Genomic DNA, 24,026 nt, shown 5'->3' with positions numbered 1-24,026 from the left:
TCTCGTTCTTCAGTCCTCTAAACAAATCAAACTCCTTTTCAGAAGTGACTTCTTATTCTTCACCATCTCCTGGCTACCAACAAACTTTGATCGTAACGCTTTCCAAATTGAATATGAACTTCCGTTGTGTTGTAACAAGACCATAATATCTTCCTTCACAGCTTGTTGTAGCAAACTTAGCATCATTTTCTCATTTTTGTATTTTTTTCTTGTCATCGGCACTCATATCTTTGATCGCAACTTCCTCTTCATCATCATTTAACGGTCTCACATATTTCGTTTCAACACACTCCCAAGCGTCTAGGTAGTTAGCTTGGACCCAATTTTTGAAACGACCTTCCCAACCTTTATATTCTTCTATGTTCATGAGTTTGGGCGGTTTTTGCATTGTTCCTGTTTCGTTTTCGAGCATTGTGTTCTGTGCAATAGTGATCGGGGTAATCGGAGTAGCGAATGCGTTGTAAAATTCCTCGTCCATTTTTCAGATTTTAAAAAATTTTCACAACTGTCCTTTTGAGCGAAATCAATACAATAAGTGGGATGATTGTTTGGAGCGAAATTACTTTGTAACTATGAGCGAAATTACCACTGTCCACTAAGGCGAAATCAGAATATAATCTGGAGCGAAATCTGTTGTTGGAGCGAAATTAAGAGTGAACTTCAAGCGAAATCAGCGATGACGTCATGTTACACAAACTTGTTTTGAGCGAAATCACAATTTTGACAAGTTATACTTCGAATTTTCTGATGAAACCTTCAAGGCTTTGTTAGTTACCAATTCCGAGCAATGTGTGTAAAAATCAGATCAATTCGATCATTTTTCTTCGGTCAATTTGCAAAAATCAGTGAAGAAAGGGTAGAAAATCATAAATGTCGGCTGAATTGGCAAGAGCTCTTCCTCCTTAGCTCTGATACAACTTGTAGGATCGTTCTCTGACCCAATTGAGTCTATCAGAAGAGTTTTTCCTGATTTGAGCGGCGGAAACAACCAAATCAGGTTCAATTCAGCAAGTATTCACCTTTAAACTGTTGATTCTATTAATACTGATGACGTTTACAGCCCTGATAACACTTCGGCAGCACTTCGTGGCTCACCGGAAGAAAACACACACACTAACCTCTATGATTTCGCTTCAAATGACAGGCTATATATATAGCTGTCCTGATTTTGCTCTAACATACATGATCACAAGAGCGAAATCAGCATTACACACAAGAGCGAAATCAATTCTATTACCCTATGAGCGAAATCATCATTAACAAGAGGTTTCGCTCCAAATGACACCATGTCATTTGGGGCGAAATCAGCATTAACAAGATTTCTTGATTCTCGTGCCTTGAACTAACCTATTCTACACTAGACTCGATACAAGACGAAGTCGACAGATGGATGCACCAACAAATATTGGCATCCTAGCCATGGAGGATGGCGGTACACATCCAACACCAGGAGGATATGTAGGTTCCGTTTTAATTCTTTAACCCATTCCCAACCACCGGGAATCCCATGCCTTAGAAAGTGTGTGAACTCACCTTGGTTTGCTCGGTTAGATTAGTTACTCTAATAATCAGGAATCAAGCACGTCCTAATAAGGTACAGCTAACAATCAGTTTCGCGTACATGCTTAACACGTATCCTACGTACGGTTTATCTACTCATTACTTCTATCACATACCACACAATTCTTATGTCACACACTGTCCTTTGTGGAAGATCATAGTTAAAATACACTTGTAACACTTGTTAGAAAATATTTTCTATGTGTTGGAATTTTTAGAAAATTTCGCCATAGTTTCCTTTGTAAATGGAGGTATCCATGCTATTAGCATATCATTTTCTTTTCAAAATAATCACAATAACCATCAACAAACACTTTACATCGCCAAGAGCAGAAACTATATCCTTTATATAATAATCATGATCTTGATATTTCACAAAAACGCGTACTTCTTTTAAAATCTCATTCTTGCAAAGGTTTGGTGTTTACAACTTGTAAACAAAATTTACAAAAATTATTCTTTTGAACTCTTCTTGTAAATAAAGTGTCTTTACACTTATTTTATTTACAAAAATGGTGTAAGTGCAAGTAAAAGTCATGATCTTTTAAAATCGACTCTTGAACTTGGTTTGTTTAGAAATATCATTTGTAAATCTCGGATCTACATGATTATCAACCTACTTTGTTTACTTATATTTCAAGAAAATCATTTCCTTTCAAGTTCATGTTTAACTAGAAGATGATTATTTCATGAAACACATAATCACCTCCTAATCTTGTTAAATCATGTTTCTAAACATCATTTAACAAGTTCCATATGGTGATTAATCATCACATTACCAAGAAATCAACAAGTAATCATCACATATACAAAACAACATCATACTAGTATTATTTCGTCATATTTCATCTTTATGTAAACTTTATGTTTAAACTTTTAGTTCATGTTCTTTAGTGTTCTTGTTATAATCAACATACTACATCTTTTAACCAGAAAATTAGAAGTAAACAAGAGTAAATCAAGAACTTACAACTAGCTTTAAGCTAGGGAAGAACACAAGGGAAAAAGATGATGAAATTGGTGGGTGAAAGCAAATGAGAAAGATCCTTGATGATCCACAAGCTCTAAGCTTCTTTAATCACCTTTTAGTACTTGGAAATGAGCTTGGAGTGCATGATCATGAAATGAAAACAATGGTGGTGCTTGTAGGGGTGTTCGGCCGAGTGGTGTAAGGAGAGAGGAAGAAAGAGTGGGGTGTTGTGAAGATGAACATGAAGGTTACTTGAATATCTAAATAAAAATCTAAGCAAATCTTATGAAATCCAAGTAATATCTAATAAAATCAAATCATATCATATAAGACCTCATAGGATTTTAGTGAAATCTAGCAAAGATTGATGTGGGGCCATCCCCAAACTGTAAATCAAAGGGGGGGGGGGTTATGTGTAACTTGAATGGTAACTAGTTAGTTAATAATTAAAATCCAAGTATATGGTTGCTAGTGTTAGTTACTAGATGTTCTAGTGGGTGTTATGGTGTACGGGGATCATAACTAGCCAAGAAATAATTAGACAATGTTTCTTGCAATATTTTGGTGTCCCAGGTAATGTCCGGTTGTTCGGTTGGATACCGGTTCGTTAAAGTGCTAAGTTGTTCCGTATAGTGTCTTTTATGTAACTTTTTGTAACACTTAGGAAAACATTCAGGACCATTTAGTCAAATTTCTGCACAAGACTAGTATGTTAAAAAGCACATGTAAGTATGACGCAGAAATCAGAAAGCAGTTAAGTAATTCAGCACAGTCATTAAGCACAATTTAATATTAATTAATCGTACAGATACATGTAATCATGAGGGTTGTCACATGTTATATGCACACTCTATCCATTTTTAAACATGAAACAATTTGATGCTTGTTAATCTCGTATGCTATGTAAACTTTTCGTGTCTATATGCTCATTAACTTGGCTAAACTTATTAAACTTCTTAGACTTGTGAGACTTGTTAGACTTCTTATACTTATTAAACTCCTATGCTATAGGAGTACGCATCGCCCTTGAGTGAGTCTTGGGGTGTTTGCGTTGGAAACTTAGGTTTGACATATAGTGACACCGTTTCAGCATATTAGTAACTTGTATTATGTTGTTCATGTTGGATATGAGTATTTAAACTTTTATTCTACTCTATGCTATGTATCAAACCTGTATACTCGCCAACTTTTTGTTGATGTTATTTTAATACATGTTGCAGGTTGATAGTCAAGATGATGAAGGAATCAAGTTAGGATGGACTAGATACCCATTTTAATAATAAACCATGTTTGTTGCAATTTGTATTTATTTGAAACAATGTATTTGAATTTAGTCATTTATGAAATTTGTTTTAATATATATTGTCATAATTAGTGTTATGATGCTATTGAGCGATTTGTTCGTCTCATCCCGATGTTTCCGCCATCGATTGGGGTGTGACAGATTGGTATCAGAGCCATAACTATAGGGAATTAGGAAAATTGCTATACTTTTACCTAGTCTATAGTAGGAATACTCTGATACCAGATTGGTATCAGAGCCATAACTATAGGGAATTAGGAAAATTGCTATACTTTTACCTAGTCTATAGTTTGAATACTTTGATACCAGATTGGTATCAGAGCCATAACTATAGGGAATTAGGAAAAGTAGGAATGTTTTTACCTAGTCTATAGTATGAATACTCCAATATTGTTTGTGAAGAAAAAGGATGGGTCAATGCGTTTATGCATTGATTATCGTGAATTAAATAAGGTAACGATCAAGAATCGTTATCCTTTGCCCAGGATCGACGACTTATTCGACCAACTTCAAGGGGCAAGCTATTTCTCGAAGATCGATCTAAGATCTGGGTATCATCAACTCAAGGTTAGAACTGAAGATGTGCCCAAGACAGCGTTCAGAACAAGGTATGGGCATTTCGAGTTTTTAGTGATGCCTTTCGGGCTCACTAATGCACCAGCAGCATTCATGGACCTCATGAATAGAGTCTGCAAGCCATACTTAGATAAGTTTGTCATTGTCTTTATAGATGACATACTTATCTATTCTCGTAGCCAAGTTGATCACGAGAAGCACCTTCGATGTATCTTAGGATTGCTTCGACAGGAGAAGCTGTATGCTAAATTCTCCAAGTGCGAGTTCTAGCTTCGTGAAGTCCAATTCCTTGGACATGTTGTCAGTGAGCGTGACATCTAAGTAGATCCCGCCAAGGTAGAAGCCATTATGAATTGGGAAGCACCAAAGACACCAACAGAAATTCGCAGCTTCCTGGGATTAGCTGGTTATTATAGAGGATTCATTGAGAACTTCTCAAGGATAGCTGCACCATTGACTTCTTTGACATAGAAGAATGTAAAATTTGATTGGGGTCCAAAACAACAAGAATCTTTTGAGATTCTTAAACAAAAATTGAGCAATGCTCCGGTATTGTCATTACCTGAAGGAATTGAAGAGTTTGTCGTATACTGTGATGCGTCACACACCGGTATGGGTTGTGTACTTATGCAAAAAGGCAAGGTGATGCGTCACACCACCCACGATTTGGAGTTGGGTGCCGTTGTATTCGCACTAAAGTTGTGGAGACATTATTTGTATGGAACTAAATGTGTGATATATTCGGATCACAAAAGTCTCCAACACTTATTCAATCAAAAAGACCTCAATATGAGACAGCGCCGCTGGATGGAGACTCTAAATGATTACGATTGTGAAATTCGCTATCATCCTGGCAAAGCAAATGTAGTCACTGATGCTCTAAGCTGAAAGGAAAGAGTCAAACCTATCAAGGATTAATGCCAAGAGCATTGAACTGAAGAATAGCATGAATGAAAGGCTGTTAGCTGTCCAGAAGGAAGCTGTTGTGGAAGCTAACTTTCCAAATGAAAAGTTAGGTGTAATTGTTGAACAGTTATCACCTGGCAATGATGGAATCCTCAGATTGAATGGAAGAATTTGGGTTCCTATTCATGGAGGGCTTTGTGATATAATCCTCCAGGAAGCTCACAACTCCAAATACTCAGTTCACCCTGGAGGTGATAAAATATATCAGGATTTGAAAGCTAATTATTGGTGGATAGGTTTGAAGAAATCTATTGCCACACATGTAGCTAAGTGCCTGACTTGTGCTCAGATTAAAGCTGAACATCAAAAGCCGTCGGGTCTGCTTCAACAGCCAGAACTTCCCACGTGGAAGTGGGAGATGGTAACCATGGATTTTATAACCAAGTTACCTAAAACAAGGCATGGAAAGGATACTATATGGGTCATAGTTGATAGACTGACTAAGTCAGCACATTTCTTACCCATCAAGGAGACTCATAGCTCCGACAAGTTAACTCAATTGTAGGTGGATAAGATTGTATCTCTCCACGGAGTACCGGTATCTATTATATCCGATAGAGATACTAGATACACCTCTCACTTTTGGAAAAGTTTCCAACAATCTTTAGGCACTTGTTTGAATTTTAGTACTGCTTACCATCCGCAAACAGATGGACAAAGTGAGCGTACAATTCAAACTTTGGAAGACATGCTTCGAGCATGTGTTATTGATTTGGGAGGTAGCTGGGATGACCACCTACCTTTGATCGAGTTCTCCTATAACAATAGCTACCATACTAGTATTCAGGCTGCGCCTTTTGAGGCATTGTATGGAAGGAAATGCAGAACGCCTGTTTGTTGGGCGGAAGTAGGAGAAGCTCAGTTATCAGGACCTGATATAGTCCTTGAAATGACGGACAAGATTGTCCAGATTCATGATCGCCTGAAAGCTGCCAGGGATAGGCAGAAAAGTTATGCTGATAAGAGGCGGAAACCTCTAAAGTTTGAGGTTGGTGACAAAGTCTTACTAAAGGTATCACCCTGGAAAGGTGTGATGCATTTTGGTAAGAGGGCAAGCTAAGCCCGAGGTATATTGGACCATTCGAGATTATCGAATGTGTCGGCAGTGTAGCTTATAAGCTAAACTTGCCTGAGGAGCTCAGTGGAATTCACAATGTGTTCCACATCCGTAATCTAAAGAAATGTCTAGCTGATGAATAGCTAGCTATGTCTCGTAAAGACGTACAGATTGATGAAAGCCTGAGGTTTATTGAAAGACCTATATCCATCGAGGATCGTCAGGTTAAAAAGCTCCGAAGGAAGCATGTGCCTATAGTAAAGGTTAAATGGGATGCCCGTAGAGGCCCCGAATATACGTGGGAAGTTGAGTCCACTATGCGACAGAAGTACCCTCACCTATTCCAGTAAATCTCGGGGTCAAGATTTCTTTTAAGGGGGTGAGGATGTAACACCACGTGAAACGTGTCGAATTATGTAAAGACGCGTGTCCTAAACTCTAAATATGTGAAAGATTGAGTTTGAAGGACTAAAGTTGACAAACGGTGAAAATATGTATGCGAAGGGACTAAAAGTGTTAACATGCCAAACTTGTGCCTCTGAATGACCACAAGTGGAGAATATATTCTTAAACGAGTGATTAATTGGATTTGGGAAGCCGTTTATGAAAATAATCGAAAGATTATAAACTTTAGGGGTGAAACGTGTCAACATGTTAATTCTTTCCTCTGAGTGACCTTTTAACAAACCCGAGGCTTTGAAATACTCAAATATACTCTGAAGAATAAATGATATAAATTTCACGTGGTTTCGAGATCGTTAAGCAAGTTTTCAAGACTATGGGTTAAAAGTGTCAATAGTAAGGAACTTGTGTTTATGGTGATCTTTTAACGAAACCGGGCCTAACAGAGTTGGGTTATACTCCCTTGAACCTCTACAAACAAACTACAAGGGCCTTATATTCCAAAAATGAGGTTATATTAAGTTTGTAAGGGCCAGGGACTGAAACAGCCAAGATTTAAAATGTTTTAACCTGATCAGGAGGTCATCGCGGCCCGCATAGACTCCTCTTGAGTCTTACGCGGCCCGCGTAAAAGTGCCCAGCGCAGAAAACACCTGCCAGGTGCAGGTTTTCAGCTCTAAACCGACTTAAACTCATTCAGAACGATACTAGGGGCTGTTTGTCGGTCTTGTTAAACCACTAGGACACCTGGGGTGATCCTAGATGCCTCCAAAACAGCTGCAAAGATTCAAATGCATGGCAAATTGTTATATAAGGCACCTTAGTTCATATGTTCAAGTGCTCACTTCATTTGCAACATTTCAAAAACTCATTTCTGGAGTTAGCCAACATTTGAAGAGGATCAAGAAGTGTAGAAAAGATAGCTAGGACCTTATGTAAGTGTCTTAGTCCCTGCTTAGTCCATTTTATTAGCTTAAAAACCGAAAAGTCAAATATATCGTAATTAGACTTTGACTTTTGGTTTAATCATAAATGGTCCAGCCACTGACCGAAATGAAAGTGGTTATAGAACCATATTAAGGTAGGTGATTAACCCTTAAAAGGGCACCTCCTAATTATTTCGTTTGACTAGTTAATTGTCGGGTCAAACTAGTTAGTCAAAAAGTCAAACTGGACAGAAACTTTAAAAATGATTTAAACTAATAAAACAGATATTATAAATTATATTTTAACATTCCACTAACTTGGTAATTAGTATTAGAACATGTTTAACCAGGTCCAACCCGACAATTATCAGTCTAAGGTCAGTTTATAACCGAAAGTCGCAAAAGCTTGACTTTTGCTTTGACTTTCAGTTCTGACCCGTTTATGCTTAATTCTTCCATGTTTTAAGCTTCCATTAGGACCACATTATATAGTAGTATAACCCTCTGGAGTTATATTGCTTGGTCCTTAGTAGTTTGAATTATATGCTCTTGTTTGTTAATATGCTTATAAATGCCGTAAATGTCCTTTTGACATATAATTGAGATTTTTAGAAATGTGAGAGGACAAAAACCTTTGCTACTGATATATAAACTTGTCCCGAAAATTTGACATCAGTTCTTGGTCTCAAAACAGAAGTTACGCTCGATATCGTAATTAGAAGCTTTTTATTAATTAAATTGCGATATCTTGCATAAGACATGTTTAAACTTGGATTTTGAACCAAAAATCATTACCTACTGTTAAGATATTATTTTTAAGGATTTTTAAGATTTTTGGTCAGATTATAATCTGTTTAAATCATAGAGTTCTTGTGTAATTCGGTAAATGAGGATACTACCCTTTTCATGCATAAAATGAGATTTACAAATGATTTGAATGCCAAACCTTTTCCTACTGATTTCATACATTAAATAAATTATTTTGAGCATTTAAAACTGATCAAAATCTCAGATTTACATAAACATCTCGATTATCGTCAATTAGCGAGTTTTACACTAATTAAGTGCATAGTATGGTTTAAAACCATATTTAACACCTAAGACTTGTCACCTACTTAATTTTAAAACAAATTTCAATATTATTACAATAGGTATAAGTCATGAACTCAGATTTCCAAAAATGTCCTTAAAAGCATATGTGAAATGACCAAAATGTCCTTTCGGGGCATAGTTTGGCAATAAATGGTAAACTTCACATATATGTAGTATCTTACTGATGTAATGAGATAAAATAAATATTTTTACTGATTACCAAAGACCAGAACCTCAGTTTGTTATAAAAATCTCTTTTATAATTATTAAAATGACCAAAATGCCCTTACAGGACTTAAATTGGTTTTAAATACTTTTTGGGCATATATGTTAACATCCTACTGATGTATTAACATATTTTAAGCATGAGACCTGTATATAATTCATTTGGTTACCCGTTACACGTTTATGCGTTCGGATCGGTTTATGTGACTAGTTTACGTAAAATAGCCGAAACGGGTTTAACGTTATCATTAAATCCTCAAATTCCAGAATGTGTTTAGTTTACCCATATTATACAAGTATCCAAACTTTTTGGGTCTAAACCACATTCTATTCCGGTCTCCGCTTAATCTAGCGTTTAGAACCGTAAAGTTTCTTTCTAGCTAGCCGGTCTAAGTCTTTGACTTAACTAAAGACCCGTTAGCATCCTAATAGGTTATTAAACCTCTATACAGATTAAGTAGCATCCAGTAGAAGGTATTATCATAAAGCTTTAGGAATATACGGCTGAGTCACTTCTCATATCTAGCTCAGGTAAATACTTTTAACTTATTTTCCCTTATACGGGCTTGGGATATGGTATTATAACAATACCACTTGGTCGGGTATAAAATCATTTAATCGGATTGTGATTAATAAATTTACATAACCCGTTTTAATCTGTCTTGTTTGATAACATGAACATTGGGGGTTAATATGACCGTGTCCTGGATATCCTCGGCTCATTTCATTTGAAAATGGCCACGACCTATGCACGGGGTGTAGGCATACACCTGGCAGATGCAAATGCTAAAATATAAACCCACATGTTGGGGATAACTCCTTTGTGGGTTCTATAAGTGGTGAGTCGGTTAATCATGACCGGCTTCCAAATCGGCCCCAATTGTATGACAAACATGTAAATATGTATACAAGATTATCTTAAATAATTGTCCCAAGTTATAAATGATTTGTGCCTTGTGCACTTAAATCAATTTTCATAAATGTTTTCAAATGTGTCAGTTAATTGTATTTACCAGTGTAAACTGACGTATTTTCTAAAGACTGATTGACAGGTACCTCTCATAAATAGGCTGGAACTACTAGGTGTCATATAAAGAGGATCTTGCAAATCCCTAGATACCTGGAGTCTGTTATTTCCGTTTTCTTGTATTTTATTTATGATCCGCCTGTGGATCTTATTACTACCAAGTCTGTATATTCTTTCATTCGGACACTCAGAGATTATGGTTTGTAATAGTTTATTCACCAAGCCTTCCGCTGTGCTATTATATTGTGTGTATTGACAATGATGATATCAACTACGTCAGGATACTCCCCGCCGGGCCCACCGGTAATATGTGAAAATATCGGGGTTTGACAACTTATTAAACTTCTGAGACTTGTTAGACTTGTTAGACTTCTTATACTTATTAAACTCCTATGCTATAGGAGTACTCATCGCCCTTGAGTGAGTCTTGGGGTGTTTGCGTTGGAAACTTGGGTTTGATATATAGTGACACCGTTTCAGCATATTAGTAACTTGTATTATGTTGTTCATGTTGGATATGAGTATTTAAACTTTTATTCTACTCTATGCTATGTATCAAACATGTATACTCGCCAACTTTTTGCTGATGTTATTTTAATACATGTTGCAGGTTGATAGTCAAGATGATGAAGGAATCAAGTTAGGATTGACTAGATACCCATTTTAATAATAAACCATGTTTGTTGCAATTTGTCTTTATTTGAAACAATGTATTTGAATTTAGTCATTTATGAAATTTGATTTAATCTATATTGTCATAATTAGTGTTATGATGCTTTTGAGCGATTTGTTCGTCTCATCCCGATGTTTCCGCCATCGGTTGGGGTGTGACAGGAGTCACTGTGGGGGAGTACCCCAAACTAAATAAAAGAGAGTTATATACTTCCTAGTCCATTCTAATCAGTGACATTGAAGTGAGGCTAAGCATATTAAGGTTAACGATTTCGGGAAATCAAATAACCATGATGCTTTTAATGATTCATGGGAATCACCTATGTGAGAGAGAAGTAGGGTCGCTTCGAATGGCTTTGTGGGGTGCGCAATCCTAGAGCTCTCGCAGAACCAGGCTAGTGTTCCAGGACCATAATAGGACACGGCAATGAGGGGTTGGCCAGACCAGGGAGAGTATTGTGTGAAGTGTATTGTCGTTTACACAAATGGGGGTATGTTCAAGGATATCGCGTCTACAAACCACTAGTAAGCTAAGTATGCTTCCCAAAAGAAGGTTCAAAGGTAATAACCTACCTATCTTGCAATACTCAACTGTCGAAGTTTATCGTTGAAAAGTGTAAGGAAAGATCGATTTCCATACATGTGGGGGATTGTTGGAAATTTGGTGAAAATAGCATTTTTCACAAATATAGGAAAATGATTTTTTTCGTATTTTGGACTAGAAATAAATATAAGAAACAGAGGTTTCTTTGTATATTTATTTGTGGGTTTGTGTTCTATATTGGAAGAGCTTCACAACGAACTAAACCACGTCCAAAACGGAGCTAAGATGAATGAGATATCAATGCTCAAAGTTTGGTGTTTGAAACATTGAATGCTGAAACAAAAGGGAAAGTGGCACCTTATCCCACATAGGAGGAGAGATGGAACTTAAATGGGTATTTAAGTGGGAACTCTCCATCCTTATTGTTTCATGTAAGCACACACTAAGTGTACTCGCGAGTGGTATAGGCAATGTGACGCTTTGATGGCGCACTTTGCACTTGCAGAAGTACACCAGCAAAAGTCACTGCAGAAGTACACCAGTAAAACAAAACAACAGCACATGCAAACAATTCTCTGCTACTTTCTGATCATCTTCTTCTTGCTCTCTTCAAGTACTCCTGTGAGTGGTTCCATAAACCATATAACTAGAGTGGTTCTATAATTGGGCTTGAGAAATATATACTACCCATCTGGCCCTCTCTTCAAGAGTAATCCTATATCATACAATATTAGCCTATTAGGAACACTACTTGAACTACTATCAGCATTCTTGATGCTTTACTGGCTTACTCTATAAATTAGTTATTTTAATCATTAATTGTAAGTTTTGTTATATATTTATTAACAATCAATGTTATGCCTTAACCCCTTTCATTTTGTTTAAGAACCATGCTAGAAGGTGAGATGATATGGAGAGACGAACCGTTGAGACATAAGACGGAAGGTGGCCTCCTAAGCTGTATCATGGATGAACTCTAGAGTACAAAAATTATTTTTCAAATTCCGAGGAAGTTGATTCTAATGTACTTGAAACAACCCATTTTCACTCATGATTGGTTGTATGTTGCTTTATCAAGAGTAAAAACCAGAGATGGGATCAAGCTACTAACATTAGGCAAGGACGGCAAACGTTCGGATAAAACAATAAATGTGACGTATAAAGAAATCTTTAACAACTTGTGATTTTTCTGTATTCATTTCTTTCAATTCCTTGTAATTTAATATATACCTTACTAATGGGACGTTTTTTTTTCATTTAAAAGGTTATGTCAACACTATTATATAAGTGTGAGACCACACGGGTTTTTAAATAAACTATTTTATATATAAGAGAAGACGGACTTTATAACTAAATTCTCAGGGCGATGATAGATTTGTATTTGTAAACTAAACATACGATATTTTAAAAGTTGCATAACACTTTAAAATCAATAAATCAAAGATGGTTTAGTTTCATGTTTCATCTAAAACAAAATCAAATCATATAATCTTTAACACTTGGTAGTTTATTGAAGCAATGGTGGGTGATTGGGAACAACAAAGGAATCTTCAAATATATAAAAATTAAGCCAGTGACTATTTTTCAGTTTCTTGTCCTTCGATAACTTTGACATCCTCCTTTGTTTCGATACACTTGGATTCTTTTTGGTCTTCCTTAGATGCCACCACCTCAGCTTCATCTACCTTTGGCCCACTCTCCTCATCTGGTGTTTTTCTCTGTGTTTTTTTTTTCAAAAAAGAAATACAAGTTGAATTTCATAATCATTTTTAGAAATGAATAAGTATTTTGAGACGGCTAATTTCTTTATTCAAGGCCAATGGGCTCAAGACCCTGTATGTTTGGCAAAAGCAGTTGGTGGCTGGTAACTAGTAACTGTAGTTTTTTAGATATATTTGGTGTTTGGCAAAATAGTTAGAGCTTTTAAAAAATGTATAAAATGACTAAAATTGACATAACTAAAAATTTGAAAAGTTTGTACATTAAAAAGTTCATTATCATTAGAGGTTAAAATATTCATTTTTCCCTAAAAGATTGTAGCTCCTTTTAAACGCTACTAGTAGGAGCGTTCAACCAAAAGTTTCAAGCTTCTTACCTAAAAGCTTCATGCTCCTTCAACCAAATAAGGCGTTTTATTGAGTATGAGCTTTTTCTTAAAAGTTTAAAGCTATAAGCTCCTAAAAACTCCTAAAAGCTCCAAAGTTCAATTTAAGAAATAAATCACATTGTAATTAGAAGAATATTGATTTATCTCTACAAATAATAATAATAATAATAATAATAATAATAATAATAATAATTTTCAAAAGAAATGATAAAAAGAGTTTTGTTGTATTTAGTAAGAGGGTGTTTGGCTTACCTTTTCCAAACTCCTTATGACTTTTTGAAAAAGTTATCCAAATTCCTTATGATTTTTTTGAAAAAGTCAATAAGTCACAATGGAGTGACTTATTTATTTTTCCTCTCACGTAAACTCTCAATCCCAAACATCGTTTAACTTTTTCAAAAAGTCAATAAGTTAGAAGTTGGCTAAAATAAGAAATACCAAACACCCCCTAAATAATAATAATATTTTTCAAAAGAAATGGTAAAAAGAGTTTTGTTGTATTATGGCTCTATTAGTTGTACATGTAGTATATTTTGTACTTCAAATTTAAGATATGTTCAGACAAATATATAAGGTGTCCTAAATTTAACTACGCCTGCATAGTACGTTTTTACACATAGTAAAAAAGACTCATTTCTTTTAAGGTCATAATTGTCTTAAAAAAATTTGGTTACCTATCAACTAACAAGATTCTAGTAAACAACTAAACTTCTCATTGAAAAAAAAAAAAAACATTCAAGTCATTTAGTAACTTCTTTTTATCTACGGTTGATGGACCCTCTTAACCTTTGATTTTTCCGGTAAGTTTGTAACAAGAAATAAGAAGACTAAGACACAAGTTTCATACCTCAGTTGGCTTAGAATCATCCATAACCTTCTCACCATCCTTATTCTCCTCGTCTTTCTTCGTTTCTTTCACATCACTTTCATCGTTCAACTTGGATGCTTCCATGGTTACCTCGTCGGTTGTGACGTTCACTTCGGTTGTCACATCAGAATTGGTTTCTTTCTTTGGCAATATAGCCTCCTGAACGGTGGTTTCCTCATTAGCACATAATATTGCCACCTCTGAAGCAGATTCTTCCTCTTTAGGAGTCAAAGCTACCTCGGTGGCGACATTCTTCAGAGGCATTACCACCACCTCAGAAGTGGCTTCCTCCTTAAGAGGAACTGACACTTCAGAGGTGGTTGTCACCACCTCAGAGGCAGCCAGCTCTTTAGGTAAAGACCCCCCCCACAGGGGTGGTCTCTTCCTTACAGGCTTTTGCCACCTCGAGAGTTGCTTCCTTTGTGGCCAACTCCGCCGCTTCTGGTGTGGGGGCCTTACCATCCTCCTTTCTTTTGCTTTTGGAAGAACTGTAACATCCACCCATGTTTTCTTTTGGAAGACTATAAAATCAGTTCTTCCACACTTTTCTATATAATTATTATATTTATAGGTCAGTGCTATGAACAAGAACAAAGAAAATGTGAATGATGACTTGTTTGTATGTTGAAACAGAAGGTATTAAAGATGTTTTATAGTACTTTTCATATGATGGGAGGGAATATCCATGCAGCATAGGGATTTAAGGAAATGGATGGTTTCTAAACGTGTTCATTTGTCCTTTGCTTTTTTTTTTTCAATTATAATTATAATATTTAGCTAATACATCGGTAATTTATATATATAACTTCTTTTTTCAAATATTATCAATTGAAAGGTAAGCGAAGGTCGGAACATTTTTTTCCTTTTGCAAAATTTGGTAAGTATTATCTATAATCATCATTACATATAAATTAATAATGTCTAGAAAATTCTTTATATATATTTATTTATAAAAGCAGGTTTTTTATGTTTTCATTAGATGATAATATATTTAACTAATTTTGGGGAAAAAATAAGATATCGAACGAAAAGATTATATTATGAACAACCTGGTATAAAAACCCAAAAGATTGACTAGTTTTGTAATAAGAAAAAAAATTATGTTTAGTGTTCGTTTTGTGGAATGTAAGACTTGAGATTGGATTCTAAAGGATACCTTTGAAATCCCATAATGTATTGATTGATTGATATAATTATCATTGGAGTTGAAATGTAAACTATACAAGAGAGAGGTGAACCAACGATTTAAATTCAATTTCAATTTTTTATTTTATTAAAACGAATAATACAAGAAATGAAAGTTGCATGCCAATCAGTCAATCACAATTAAAATTCATTTTATTACATGAAACGAACACATTTTGTAACAAAAAATGAAAAAGAAAATTATAGTTAATTTAGGAAACGAACGTGGACTTAATTAAACGTATTAATTTGTGGTTGTTTTTATCATTTAATTTTAAAATTTAATGGTTGGCAAACAATTTTACTAACAGGCTGTAATAGTATATTTGTCATTCTTTTTGTTTTCATTCTTATTTTAGGTCTAATTATTGGAGATTGTTGATATCACAGGCTGTGATTTAATACATGTATACAACTAATTCTTGCTATAAATATGGATGTGCTCACCATGAATAATAAATAAACAGCATTATGATTTATTATCCTATCTTAAATACTATTTGTGTTTATTCATTATTGTTTAACTAGTAGGGTGTCCGCGCGATGCGGCGGGGCGACACTTTAGATTGCGACACTCGTTTCTGTTAGTTTTCTTATTCGTATAATATTTATGATAACATTATTGTGGTGGATATATGTCATTAGTGTTACACATATGTAAAGTTTTATTTTATTTTTTATAAAAATTAATAATCAAAAGACAAAAAAAAATTATTTTTTTTTACAAAAATTAATAATCAAAAGACAAAAAAAAAAAAAAAATTAAGTTGTTATAACTGTAAAGTATGTTTATTTTATTGGTTAAATTATAAAGTATAATTTTATTCTTTAAAGTTCATAACTTTTTTTAAATATCCATATAGTACTCATCCAATAAACTTTAAGTTTAATATTTTCGTTGTTATAAGAATAAAAAAATAGTATTTGACTCGTAAGTACGTTTTAGAGCTTTAACTTAAATTGTTAATTTTTGGTTTTTAACAGATATATAAAAGATATATTTTTATAAAATTTCAAGAAATGTTTTTATAAAAAAAATAGGATGTTAAGAGTTTATATCTTTATTAAATGAGTAAATTACAAGTTTTGTTCTTTATGTTTACATCAAATTGTAGGCGCTATCCTTTTGGCCAAAAGTTTACAGGCGGTGTCCTTAATCTTTCAAAATCTTGCACGTTTTGTCATTTAGGCCAAACCTGGTTAGAAATCTCAGTTAATTCTAATCATGTGCAATGCACATGAGGGTACAATGGTCTTTTCCCCCTAAACCCTTTCTATTCCATCGTTTGTAACCCTTACCAAACCTCAATTCATCTCTGTCATCAAACATCTATTTCACGTCTCTTTACTCATTATCATCACCTTTATTATCCTTCATCACAACCCCCAAGAACTTAAACATTCGCTTCTAATGGCCCTGCTTTCAGATCTCGTCAACCTTAACCTCACAGACTCCACTCCTAAATCATTGCAGAATACATATGGTATGAAAATCCCCTGTTTTCCTCCATCAAAATCTCTGCTTCAGCCCTTGTTTTCTGCTGTGAATCTCTCTTGTTCTGTTTTGTATCTTCATTCATCGCCTTGTTGATCATTTCTAGGGATGAGGTACTCGTATATATATATTGGTACTGTATTGTATATGTTTGGTTGATACCGTGATTTGCTACGGTGCTGTTAAAATTCCTGAGGTACTGTATCACATAGTACCGGTATCAAAATATAGCTAAAATTCAGGGTATATCCTTTCAATCTCAAAAAAAAAAAAAAAAAAAAAAAAACTAATACTAAAACTTAGTTAATATCAAAACAAGATTCTGTATCATATATGCTAGTGGTAATTGGTATAGTTTTGTGCCTTTTTTGGATCTATGAAATGGATGGATGGATCAACGAAAAAGATCGGTGTGGGTGGGGGGTTTCTTATTCTCTTCCCCTATTTTCTTGATCTGCAAAAAAATAAAAGTTTTGACCTTTTTTCGTCGTGTATCGAACCCAATTAAATTACATGATTTACAGTTATATAAGTGATTTAACATCTAGATATTTACTTTCTGTTAATTACTAATTTAATTTGTAAACAGGATTGGTTGTAACCCTAATTTGATAATAGAGATGAATTGAGGGTTGTTGAGGGTTATAAATGGGTAATAGAAATGGTTGAGGGGGAAAAAGACTATTGTACCCTCATGTGTATTGCACATGACAAGAATTAACTGAGATTTCTAACCATGTTTGGCTTAAAGGACAAAACGTGCAAGATTTTGAAAAATTAAGGACACCGCCTGTAAACTTTTGGCCAAAAGGACAACGCCTGCAATTTGATGTAAACATAAAGGTCAAAACTTGTAATTTACTCTTATTAAATTTATATCATACTAAGTTCAGATTTTTAGTTCCTAACTAATCTTATCTATATGAGTCTACTTTTAACTTGTAATCCCTAAAAATATGCACCATAATATACTATGTTTCTAGTTAAGTTGGTAAAGAATTCTTTTGAAACTGACTAATATTATCTATAACAATATAGTTGAACTTATAATTCCTAAATATTTGCAACACAATTTAGTATTTATTTAGTAAAGCTTGTAAATTTCTGGAGTATTTTATTTATATTACTTGATACAAAAAATGTTTATAAAAGAATTATTTTTTTATAAAAACAAAATGTTTTGTTTATAAATAAAGTAAAAACTGTTTTACTCATGTAACGTTTCATTTCTTATAAAAAAAATGATAATCAAATGACAAAAAATAAAAGATAAGTTGGTATAGTTGTAAAGTAAGTTTATTTTATTGGTTAAATGATAAAGTTTATAATTTTATTCTTTAAAGTTCATAACTTTTTTTAAACATCCACATGGTACCCATCCAATAAACTTTAAGTTTAAAATTTTTGTTTTTATAAAAACAAAAAATAGTAGTTGACTCGTAAGTACGTTTTACACCTTTAACTTTAATTGTTAAATTTCGTTGTTATATATATATATATATATATATATATATATATATATATATATATATATATATATATATATATATATATATATATATATATAATTTTTCTTTTTATAAAATTTAAAAACAGTTTTTGTAAAAAATAGGATGTTAAGAGTTTATATCTTTGTTAACTTTATATAATAGTAAGTTCAGTTTTTTTGTTTAGCTTTAAAGTTTATTAATTTATTATTTTTTAATTTAGAAATACAAGTTATTATATTAATATCCAAGAATAACTGCAATATTTTATAATTTTAGTTTGACTATATCTAACTGCAATATCTATTTATTGCAACTTTAGGATATTAACTTATATAAGTTTAGTTGACTTGTAAATTTAGGATACTAACTTTATTTTGAACTTTATTAATATGGTCAATAACTGCATTATATTAACACCAAAAATAAAGTTCAAATATAAAATAAACTTTATTCATACGTCTAGATCAAACATAACAGCTGAAAATGAAAAAAAAAAACATAAAAACACTTGATATATTTCATATTAGACAGCATGAAATCTGTTCCGCTTCTGAATTTACACTCGAGGTATTTTTAATCGGGTTTTCTGGTTTGTGCTTGAATCGGCGGTATCTTCTAATTCCTCTTCTTTGTCATTGTCCTCAGAATCGTCTAAATTAATATTCTCACTCCATTTCCATTCAGAGTGTCTCTTGGATCTCTTCCTTTGAGTCTCAGACTTTCGATCCTTAAAAAGGACAAAAATTGAATACAAAAGTTAAAAAAAGATTAAATAAACCTTAAAGTTACATCATCGCTAAATTTACGTTGAAGATTTGACTTGTATGGACTAAACATTGCACCATAAGAAATAATATCAACACTTTTATCACCATCTTCCTGCAATAAAACACACATGTAATAACATAACGAACATGTTAATATGAAAGATATACGCAAAAATAACACTTAAAAATCAGCAAAATCAATACCTTAGAAGCTTTTTCCATAAATGGGTTGTTTAAGTTGGCATGTTCATCATGCATGCAACTGAATCTGAAAAATCAAATAAGTTAACATTCACATAAAAATAGATAAAAGAGAACAATTATTCACTGTTGCGATATAACAGAACTCACCTTAGAATTTTCAATTCCGAATGCTTGGTTTTTCGCAACAATTGAATTCAGAACTAGATCCATTTTTTAACTTTGTTTAGCAATAGATATAGGGGTGTCCTGCTATGTATTTATAGTAGTAACTATAGAAGTGCATTAAGGTTTAATTTTAGATTTGTCACCCCTTTATTTAGGAAGTTTGTTGTAATTAGTTTTAAGTTTTTATAAAATATATATAAGTACAGATATTAGGCAGTTTTAATAAAATAAAATGTGACACATAATATCTTCATTTTATGTTACGGTACTCTTAATTCTTTTTGTCTTTGTTTGCATAGATGGACTCATCTTTGTAGATTAGGGCATTAGATCACAAGTATTAATTACTTGTACATTAAAACATTATCGACTTGTACCTTTTAATCCGTGTGTCGATATTAAACAACACAACTATCGAAACGTCGACAAAAATGTGTAGGTCGTCATGCTATCTTTGGATTTTTTTTAAACAATATAGTTTATAAGATATGTCAAGAATACGTAAAAAATTATAAGTTTGTTGTGGATGGGTAAATTGTAACTAATTATCTATAATTTTGTTAAAACCTTAGGGATTTAAGTGTAATAAGTTTAGGGGCTAAAAAATAGATAGTGTTTAAAAGACTAAACTACCCTCATTTTAGGGGTCTTTCTATAAATAAAGTGGGGAAAAAGTTCTTATTTTTTGGGTATCTTAAAATACTCTTCCCTCATGCATTATAATATAGTATAGATGTTTAATTAATACAGCGAGAAATTGAAAAAAATTGGTCTAGTATAAACTTCGTAACTACATTTTTGAATAAGCCTATAAATAGTTAGTAAATTGGTATACCAAACTTTGTGTAATACTTATTTATTAGCCGTGTGTATATGCTTGTAGCCTTGTGTATAGGAATTGGATTCCTGTATTCATGTTCTGAATATCTGATTTGATGCAGGTTCATTTGCTGAGGCCCAAGTTGAGGGTGGGTCCTCTATGCCTTTATCCTCTGGTGAAATTGTTCCTTCCGCGGCTAGCGGGCAAAGCGCTCCCCTTGCAGATCTTATATCTCAGGCGAGTCTTGTTGCTGTTAGCTCTTCGCTGCCCCCGCTGGTGTTCACTACTGCTGTGGTCATGACACCCAGCTCTGTTACTATGCTGTTGTTTTCCAGCTCCACCCTCGTATCCCTATTTGATTCTCCTGTTGGCGATTTCTTTGTGTCTGGGAAGGAAATGCCTACAACTTCTGTTGCTGGTGAGTCAACAAGTGCCAAGGATACCACTGTAAGTGATACTTGGGGATCTAGTGGTGGTTTTGTTGATGACAGGGCTCGTTTGACTGATGATCTCTATCTTCCCACCGTTTGCTGGGATTCGTATGCTCAGGACAAACGCTATCAGCCTAAGTGGAAGATAGCGGAGTCTTCCAGGCTGGGTTTTCCCCCAGTGGTGCATCACTGGGTTGAGCGAGCATACCCCCCGGCTGAATCAGCCTATGTAGAGGGGTTAGATAATAAGAACCTGATGAATGCGATGATGGTGGATGCTGTCAGTCAACCCCGGAGGTTGGCGGAAATCCGACACCGATGGATGCATGATAATAATGAGCTTCACCAAGCGCGGGTTACCATTCAGGAGCTTATGGATGAGAAGTATCATTTGGAAAGCCAACTCCAGGCTGCTGGTCTCAGGGAAAGTCAGTTTGTCTCCGAGAAAAACAAGGTTGAATATAATCTGAAGCGTGTAACAACCAACCTTGCTGAAGAACGGGTGATATGGGCCCGCGATGTAGCGGAGAAAGATCGTATCCTTTCCCATGCCAAGGCTGTTCAAGAAGAGTTGGAACGTAAAGCCGTCAGTGAGGCTCAAAACGTGAGGTCTGAGTTATCTGCTGAAGTGGAAAAGTTCCGTATTGACACCGATTTTGTTTATCAGATGCAAGAAAGGTACCAAAGTCTGACCCTGGAGTTAGAGGCGTCCAATGCCAAAGCCCAAGCCAAACAAGTTGAGTTGGAAGAGCGGGAGGAACAACTTAGAAAGCTACAGCAAGTGTGTGACTCCCTTGTTTCTGAGAAGAACCAGCTTGTTCAATCTTCAAATGCCCGACAAGCGCGTCTTAAAGAGGCGGAGAGTGCCTTGGACCAGTCCAACGCCGAAATGGATAGCCTGACTAGCCGCTTGGCTGGTTTGCAGGGTGACAGGAACTGGTTGATATCCAATAGCTTGGTTGGTGCATTTGAGTATCTCCGTCAATCAGAGTCCTTTGTTACTCTCTTGGACCGTCTGTTTACTGCCGCTTACAAGTCAGGACACCATGATGGCGTCCACGAGGGTTATGTTAGTTGCCAATAAACAGGTAGGATCACTCCCGAGTTCCAGGAGAGGGGAGGCAAACTAACAGCGGAGATGGCAGATGCTCTGGAAGCAGTTTATAATGACCCGCTGCCCGCGTACGCTGAGTTGGTTAACAAGGTGGCAGAAGACGGCGTGGACTCTTTACGCCATATGTGGGAGGTGGCGGATGAATCTGGAGAGGAATGAGTGTTTGTTATCTTGATATTTCCACTATTCCTTAGATATTTTTGTAAAAACAATATTTTATCTTTGTTGGGGTGCGTGTAAGCACTCAATTTGTATCAGACAATAATGAAATTATCATGATGACACCGCCGTTTTGCTAAGAGTGGCGATTTGACATCTAATGATGCCATGTTATTAAATTTGCTTACGTCATGGTCGTCAGGTTGTTAATCCGTCTATAAATTGACTTATTACTTTTTTACCATATTTGGTAAATGTATGCAATGAGTAGCAAGTACCGTCTCCCGAAAGTCTCTGACATACTACGAACCCTGTACGTAGCTGAAGCTATGGTCCGTCTTCGGGATGAGATGCCTGGGAAGACGACGGAGTTTCAGGAGGTAAACTCCGGTAATACAATGCTTGGTACGTATATTTCCGGCAAAGGTATGGTAGATCAAGGTCCTTCTTTTGCCGGAGTCAAATCCGATAGGGCTGTTGTGCCTTTGATAGCGGATGCCCTAATACAAGCTTTTCCTTCCGAGTGTTTACATCGATGCAGAATGGTGTATGAACGACGTCGAAGTGGTCGTCAATGCCCAAGTCTTATTGACGATTCGAAGGGGGTGGTTTCTCTGGCAGGTGTGGGGAATAATGACAACTTGATCATTGACCCTCATCCCTTGGAGTGGTACGGCGAAGCATTGCACACCCCTGTAGAGGTGCTAGCAATGTTCCTCGATGTGTAGATAAGTAGAACATGTTCGTTTTTTTTGTTATTCCCATATGTTGGATTTTGACAACCGGGACCAGTACTTGGTTTTGTAAGATAGTTGTATGTATTTATTACCAAAAATACCTATCTTTTGTAGTGGTTAATGTATCTATTACCAAGATACCCACTCTTAGCGCTGTATAGTTTTGGTCATCTAACTTATATATGAAAAAATATTTCGTGTCAGAGACTTTTTTTACCGTGATGTGCAACTTAAATGCGATGGTAATTTTTTTGTACCGTAATATGCAGTATAAATGCGATGGTAATTGTTAGTGTACATGTAGATAACAAAAGAGAATAAAAAGGTAATTTTTATTAACTTAATAACTGAAAAGAAAAAGAGAAATCGTTCCTGATGGATTACATTTGTTCAAAAAGGAAAACAGACAAATCCGCCGTTAGGGGCGGAAGTCTACATGCAACATTTTTTCAACTGAGCAACGTTCCAGCTACGTGGAACCGCTATGCCATCAAGCCTGGGTAGGCGGTAAGCCCCTTTGCCTAGATCTTCTTGGACTATGTAAGGGCTTTCCCAGTTGGGTCCCAGCTTGCCTGAGGGTTCCGCTCTACTGGCCTCGTTATCCCGCATGACGTACTCACCCTCCGTGAAGGTTTGCTGAGCCACGCGTTGATTATAATATTTCTTTAAGGTTTTCTTGTATTTTGCCTCGCTAATGGCAGCTGCTTCACGCCGTTCTTCCAGGAGATCCAGGCCTTCCCGTAGGTGCCTGTCATTATCATCGTCAGTTGTTAGGCACCTTAGCGACGGTAGCCCGACTTCCGCTGGTATCATCGGCTATGTGCCGTAAGTTAGGCTGAAGGGGGTCTCGTTGTTGCTTGTCTTGGGCATAGTTCGATGTGCCCAAAGTACGTTTGGCAACTCTTCTACCCAGGAGCTCCCCTCGTAGCCTAACCTTCTTTTGATTCCGTTCAGCAAACTTCTATTTGCCCTTTCCACTTGACCGTTTCCTTGGGGGTGAGCAACCGATGTAAAAATTTGTTAAATCTGAAGCTCTGCACACCAATCTTATAGGACCTTGTCCGTGAATTGTGTTCCGTTGTCGCTCACAAGATATAGCGGCAGTCCAAATCGGCAGACGATATGTTTCTATAGGAATTTCTTGGCATTTTCAGCAGTTATCTT

The 24,026-nt window shown here is 35.3% G+C and overlaps 1 protein-coding gene across 1 annotated transcript; it reads right to left on the bottom strand.

Annotated features, from left to right (window-relative positions):
• Window positions 1-12,731: 12,731 nt before the first annotated feature.
• On the bottom strand, window positions 12,732-14,852 carry LOC110927688 (titin). Its single transcript, XM_022171161.2, has 2 exons — window positions 14,275-14,852; window positions 12,732-13,038 (listed from the first exon to the last, which is right to left on the bottom strand). The coding sequence occupies exons 1-2, from the start codon at window positions 14,755-14,757 to the stop codon at window positions 12,898-12,900; spliced, it is 624 nt and encodes a 207-aa protein (XP_022026853.1). The 5' UTR covers window positions 14,758-14,852; the 3' UTR covers window positions 12,732-12,897.
• Window positions 14,853-24,026: the final 9,174 nt, after the last annotated feature.

This window comes from Helianthus annuus, chromosome 3, assembly GCF_002127325.2.
Source record: "Helianthus annuus cultivar XRQ/B chromosome 3, HanXRQr2.0-SUNRISE, whole genome shotgun sequence".
NCBI classification, from domain to species: domain Eukaryota; kingdom Viridiplantae; phylum Streptophyta; class Magnoliopsida; order Asterales; family Asteraceae; genus Helianthus; species Helianthus annuus.
Note: the sequence above shows the minus strand (reverse complement) of the source record. Positions and strands in the feature narration are given on the sequence as shown.